Below are 6,798 nucleotides of genomic sequence, written 5' to 3'. Positions count from 1 at the left end.
TCAAGTATTCATCTAAGTTTCTTTAGAAATTCATGATTAAATCTATTTCCATGTCTATCTTAGCTCGTGCTTCCAAATCACAACTCACTGCACAACGAAATTCTCCAAAGCATCTTCTCCTCTACACCAGCAGATGTTTTGCTCATTAATTTATAACAGTGTCCTCTGCTTATGAATCCTTCTATCAGTGGAAACACTTATTATTTCAATCAAAGCTCTTCACAATTTTGAACACCTCGATTGAATCTTGCTTTAAACTACTCTGCTAAAGAGAAGCAAATACAGCACTTCTCAACCCCCCCCGCCAAAAAAAAAAGATTAGATTAGATTTCTACAGTGTGGAAACAGGCCCTTTGGCCCAACCAGTCCACATTGACCCTCCAAAAAGTAACCCACCCAGACCCATTTCCTTCTGACTATGCACCTAATACTATGGGCAGTTTAGCATAGCCAATTCACCTGACCTGCACATCTTTGAATTGTGGGAGGAAACTCACACAGACAGGGGGAGAATATGAAAACTCCACACAGTCGCCCGAGGCTGGAATTGAACCTAGGACCCGAGTGCTGTGAGGCTGCAGTGCTAACCGCTGAGCCACCATGCCACCCCTTAGTACAGTTTTAGTAAATTACCTTTGTGCTCTTTTTGAGGCCTTAAAGCTCTTGCCAAATTGTGCAGAATGGCTAATAATACTGCAGCTAGAGTATAAGTATTAACTTCTAAAGGTTCAACCCAAATTCCTTGCTTTTATAATCCATGACACTATTTATAAAACATTTAAATAGCTTTATCAAGCTGTGCTGCTATCTTCAAAGAATTCTGTGGAGCGACCCACAGATCTCTCTGTGCTATACCCATTTTAAAACTGTCACATTTTATCGACATTTTGCTATTTCATTCTTTCTACAAAAATGTGTCACTGTACACTTTTTTGCATGCAATGCCACCTGTCATTTATCTTTATACTTCCACAATGTGTTTGCTTCCTTCTTCTGGAAAGTGAGTTTCAGTTCAATTAATTTCTAGAGTGGCGTGTCCCTGAACTTCCTAGATTCAGGAATATGTGTGCTCCAGCTTCTTCTTGCAGACACATAAAGATTGACTGCTGCAGATAAATTATTTTTTAAAAATTTTCCACAAAAATCATATGAACTCTTTAACAAACTTGAACATTCCATGATTCTTCATCAGAACTGAAGTGTGGAGGGGAACAGTATTTCTGCTTTAGTTTGGGGTGGAGGGGGTGGGAGTAGTGGGTGTAGGGTGTTGGTGGAGAAAATATGTCGACTGTTCAGACTAAGTGATCGGAATGTGAGAATGGTAGATCAACAGTGTGTCTCCTGCCAGACTTGAAAGGACAGACAGTCCACCTCGGGTGGGGGTGGGGGGTGGGGGAGAGGACATAACAACAGAATTCAACAAGCTAAAAGATAAGGGAGAAATGGTTCACAATTTGAAAGTAGTGAACTCGATATTAAGTGCAGAAGGCTGGAAAGTGCCTCGTCTGAAGATGAGATGTTGTTCCTCGACCAGCACTCTGCACCCACTACCTCAACATACGCCCACACACCAAACTATTGCATATATGCTGTCTCCTCCAAAATTCACTTCAGCTCTGAGGGGAGGGGGGGGGTCATCAAGATTCTAAATGTTAGCTTGCTCTATCTCAGTAGATGTTATCTGACCCATTGTGACCTCTACCATTGGCTGTTTTCAGTATAGATTCCAGCATCTGCAGTAATTTGCCCCTACAATTTAGATACTCCATGGTGGAAAAATGACATTCTAAGAATAGGAAGGAAGTTCAAGGCATATTTGAATCATATGCAGCCACCGGAGCATTGTGGGTGTATTTATACCACATGGACTTCACCAGTTCAGAAAGACAGCTCACCACCACTTTCTCAAGCACAATTTGGGATTGGCAATAAGTGCTGGTCCAACCAGCGACACTTACATCCCATTAAAGAAAAAAGTAAAAAGGATGTTGGTTGCTGGCTGTGTCCGTAGGGAGTTAAGGAGATTGAGCAGAAGTGCATCACATTTGCATTCACAGAGGATTCCAATCGCGAATTTGATTGGTACAATTTCAGTATTGGAGCAAGAGTGGAAAGACAACTGAAAGTTACTGGTATGGAGTTATGAGAATTACAGTCACAGATTTGGGGACACCAACATAATTATGGATAAGCCACAACGTTCTTTCAAAAGCAGAAGAGTCAAAATTGTGTGCAGGATTCCAGGTTGACAATTCACCAAGAATATATGGAAATTAAATAACTAGACTCCATTCATTCTGAAATGCTGTTTAGATTAACCTCAGTACCTGATTAGTTTCATTCACAACCACTACACATTGAATATCTTTCAGTGAAGACATGAAACGTCCAAAACCACCTTGTCCTTTACTGACAGCCATATTCTAAAATAAAGAACTATTTGGGTTTAATCTTCCAAATCCACACACAGCCGCACGTTTCTATGTACACCTGTAATAACGCCCATTTGTCACCCTTCAGTTCGTTTCTGTGATCGTTTCAGGTCCTTTGGGCTTCTCGCTGTCATCTGTACGCTGCCTATTTATGACATCTCTGGGTACGAGTAAGCATCCCCACTCCCTCCCCAATGTCATTTACGGAACAGGCGAATACTTTCTGGTGATGTGAATAGCCGGTCCGGCAAAGCTTAGCCGCATTTCTGGTCTCCCATTCCAACGGCCCCTCCTCTTCTGCATTTTTGCCAAGCGGCATCTCACTTCCAAAGACGTGAATCTTAACAGAGAGAGAGAGAGAGATGTGGTAGGAGTGGGGGGAGAGGAGAATGGCAGATTGCAAGTGGGGTTGGTTGTATGCGGTTTGTGATGCTGAGTCGCTGTGTGCCTGCTGTGTGTGTCTGTCTGTGTGTGTGTGTGTGATCACTGCAAGTGAATGGCCCTGTCAATTTCTGTCTCTCTGAATGGCCCTGTCAATTTCCCCCTAAACCAGAGGAGAGCGCAGGCGCCTGGACCTGCCCCAAACATCTCAAGGTGTACTCATCGCGTTGAAGATGGCGACAATTTGAGGTTGGAAGGCTGAGGGGGAGTGGTGGTGGTGGTGGTGGTAGGGAGGGAAAAAGAGAGAGAGGGAGAGAGAGAGAGAGAGAGAGGGGTGGGGAAAAAGGAAGAGGCAACAAGGGTCAAGGAACGAAGATGAGACCCAGGAAACGGACAAGGACACCGGCGGAGGAGAGCAGGGAAAAAAACACCGATGAGGAGCCGTGCACCTTCTGTCACCAATAGTGGGTGCGCGCTGGTTTTTATTTTAATTTTAATCAGGTAGCCTACAACAACAGGAAGGTTGGAGGAGGAGTGTGGGGGGGTGGGGGGGGTTGTGTGTTGGGGAGGGGGGTGAAGGGAGGGATGCTAGCTGGGCTTGTTTGTTTATTTATTTAATTTTTAAAAATTCAACCAAAATAAAAACAAATCTCCCCTTTTCTGTTTTGTCCAGACGGAGGATGCAAGCTCCTGCAAAATGCCATGGATTATATTTTGACCAGCCGGTGATGGGGGGGCACTTACACCCCTCGTTAGCAACTCTGCACACAGTCAGGCTGCTAAAGTGACATTGGGAACTAGGGGAAATTGGAAAGCCGCCCTTTCTCCCCCCACCCTTGCCCTCCCCTCCAAAATATGATCAGGGGTGCTTGGATGTGTAATGCCGTCCTGAAAATCTGTTTTGCACCCACAGCAAACGAGAAACCCTGCGTCGATTCACAGAGGGCAGAGAAATGGCAAATGTCTTTAGCGTCTATGTTTCTTTTCGCTGTCCTGTTGTCTGATTATTTTTGCTCTTGCGCTGGAACGAAATTGAGGAGCGGGGAAACAGCAGGCAGGATCTGGAGTGACCCCGCACCGAGGCAGAACTTGGCAACACCACACGGTCAGAGCCAACGGCGGGCTCAGTGTGATCTGTCTCTGACCAATTTGACTGAGCCCGGTGAGGAGTTGGAAAGAGCCTGTCGATTAATTCCCAAAGGTCTGGATTCCGCCTGCCTGTGGTCCTACTTCAGTCATCTTCGGCTGTCCTTCTGCAATTCTTATACCATTGCTGATCTTTTGCGGGATTATGTCAACCCGAATGGGTTAAACTGCAGTTTGGATATGCGGATCAGTGATGATGGAGGGGCTATGGCTGTCTGCAGTGAATGCATCAAGGCTTACCAGATGGAAGACCAACATGCTCAGGAAAAATACGAGGAGTTCGAAGCAATGCTACACAAGTACTTGGAATCGGGGTATTCAGTCAAATCTTGTCCGAGCGACTGTATGGTAAGATTAATCTAAATTCCCACTTGGCCATTCGAAAATCCATGATCAAAGCTCCGGGTTAGAACAGCACACGCTGAACGCCATGTAGTTCAAGGTGATAAGTCTGGGCTTCGTTCTCTTGCAGTGTTGATCTGTGCACAGTCTGTCAACACCGAACAACAACAACAAAGAAATAGAGATGAAGGAACCCTTTCAGTGGAAAAAGTGCCCAATGCCACATCCCCCCCAAGGTCGAAAAAAGGCATGGGGATAATGGGGGGGGGGGGGGGGGGCAGGTGGCAGTCCTCAGTTCCATGGAACCCAGCAGAGTGTGGGATCAGTCATTATCTCAACACAGGGATGTGGGGCTGTGTGAGGGGACAGAATGCTATGTTTAGGACTCAGGAGAAAAGAGAGGTAAATACAAGAGAGCAAAGTCTTGGTCTGCAGGCATTGGGTTGCAGGGGAAGGTGAAAAGATAGACAGGAAAAGTTGGAACTAATTAAAGGATCATTTATCAGATGCCAAGCGAGCTATGTGGAAGGTCCTCATTGAAGGGTATTCTTGGCAGATGTTTTATGATACTCATCATCATGCCACAACAGGGTATTGAACAGTTAGGCTAGCAAATTTGGCACATTTTCTCACAGTCCTTTGGGAAATATGTTTTTAAAAAGTGTGCATGATGAGAGGATAGGATTTGAATGCCATCACTGTGCACATCTGATTATTCACAGGTCACAAAGTTGTCAGCATCATGAATTTGGGTTCAAATTAAAGCCAGTAATTAGGCAACAAAAAGTCTATGTTTCTGATTTATTTAAATGCACAGATTATGAGCTGGTTAGATCATGTTATTTTAAAACTTTTTTATTCACTGTGCCAACTACTCTGCCTTGTGATGTTATCTGTGTGAAATATGGATATAATATGCATGGAAATGTTATAATAGAGAAAGGTTCTAGAATTCAGTAGAATACCTTTTCCACTTGAGATCAAAGAATATTTTATTTCAAGGCTAAGAACACTGGGAATACATGATTTCCAGATGTCTTTCTGTTTGATAATGATTTCTTTATTAAATAAGCTCCAATAAAATGGTATGTGATAAAAGAGGCATATGCCATAAGATGTAAAGACATGGAGCAAGACTAAGTAGCATAAAGACACCTGGAAGTTAAGGGTAGTTTTGCTCCTGGCAAATCAACATACGAAGCTTTCCCCAAAACTTGAACAGGAAACTTGAATTTCTTACAGTAAATAAGGTTAAAAAAATTGCAGACATGTTGATAACTCTGTTACACTTCTAAGGTTTGTATGAGGTTGACAAACAGCTGGGGTATCACTCTTGTATGCTTCGCTCTTGTATGCTAGAAACATCACTGAGTCCTTGGTGCAACAGCCGCACAGTGCACTCTCAGCCATCTGCTAGTCTGAAGGTGAAGTGTGCAAAACAGTACTCAATTTGGATCATAGCACTTCCCATGTGTTTGTTTATTGCTTTGTTATCATATTATTGTGCATTATGATGGGTTATAAAATTAAGCCTACATTGGAAGGATTTTGGCCTCAGTAATGTTGAATATATCTCTACTACCTTCTCCAATCAGCAAGTTGTGCTTTTGGACTTCTTGACTATAAAAATAAGATAGCATTAAAGACATTATCTTGAACTTGTTTTGACATCCTACAGGGAAAGCAGGTGTTAATTCTATATCCTGTAAAGTACAGGATTACACAATGGGAAGTCAGATTTGTAGGCCAAATGGCAATATGTTATGTAAATAAACAGTTGGGAATTGACCTTGATGAGCAAAATCTCATGCAAATATCCTGTCTGTCAGTAGCACTATTTGATAATATGGCCCAATATCAGGAGGATCGGTACTTTACACATATTGAGTTTCAGTCATGCTGTGTGATTAGGTGATAGATTTAGATTATAGATGGGTACTTTTCCTAACTTCTGTTTGAAGATTCATTTGGTGGCAAAATGGTGGCCAAAAAGTAAGAAGAAACTATGGAAAATTTGAAATAAGATTACTGTGTCAATAAATCTGGGAGGTGTGGGTGGGTGGCATTATAATGCAATGTGTTGGAATACTAGCACATAGTCTCATGAGGTTCAGTTCTCCAGTTTTGCTCATTTTTCTGTCTGAGCAGCACAACTAACAGTCAGGAAAAGTAAGATGCAAATTCTCCCATGAGAGAAGAAGGTTGGACTGAGATGTGCTGTTTGAATGTTACCCGTTGTATCTTAAAGAAGATATTAATGTATGACCCTAAGCAGGCCATTTTCACAGTAAGTAGATTTAAAGATGCAAATGTAGTAAGCAAATACTAAAAGTTACTTTCAAAAACAACAAAGAATGTTATAATTTCTACACATGTGCACACTAAATTGCTGATGGTCATCATATCTCCTGCTGCAGATTTTGAGCAGAGGCCTTACCACAGGCAGAGCAACAAAATGAGGAAAATCAGTGAGTCCTCCTTGTTCTTTTCATTTCCA

At 42.7% G+C, this 6,798-nt stretch overlaps 1 protein-coding gene across 2 annotated transcripts in view; it reads left to right on the top strand.

Annotated features, from left to right (window-relative positions):
• The first annotated feature begins 2,535 nt into the window (after nucleotides 1–2,535).
• The window catches only part of nalf2 (NALCN channel auxiliary factor 2), a 447,747-nt gene continuing 443,484 nt past the window's right edge, over nucleotides 2,536–6,798 (top strand). Inside the window, exons 1-2 of one of the 2 annotated variants that reach the window (XM_043705041.1) lie at nucleotides 2,536–3,062; nucleotides 3,487–4,307. In XM_043705041.1, coding sequence (XP_043560976.1) covers nucleotides 3,669–4,307 — 639 coding nt within the window. In that variant the 5' untranslated portion in view covers nucleotides 2,536–3,062; nucleotides 3,487–3,668. Of the gene's footprint in view, nucleotides 3,063–3,113; nucleotides 3,282–3,486; nucleotides 4,308–6,798 lie in introns of those variants that run through there. The other variant, XM_043705042.1, reaches the window with a different exon arrangement.

This window comes from Chiloscyllium plagiosum, chromosome 15 (assembly GCF_004010195.1).
Source record: "Chiloscyllium plagiosum isolate BGI_BamShark_2017 chromosome 15, ASM401019v2, whole genome shotgun sequence".
Classification (NCBI taxonomy): domain Eukaryota; kingdom Metazoa; phylum Chordata; class Chondrichthyes; order Orectolobiformes; family Hemiscylliidae; genus Chiloscyllium; species Chiloscyllium plagiosum.
This window is presented reverse-complemented; position numbering and strand designations above follow the sequence as displayed.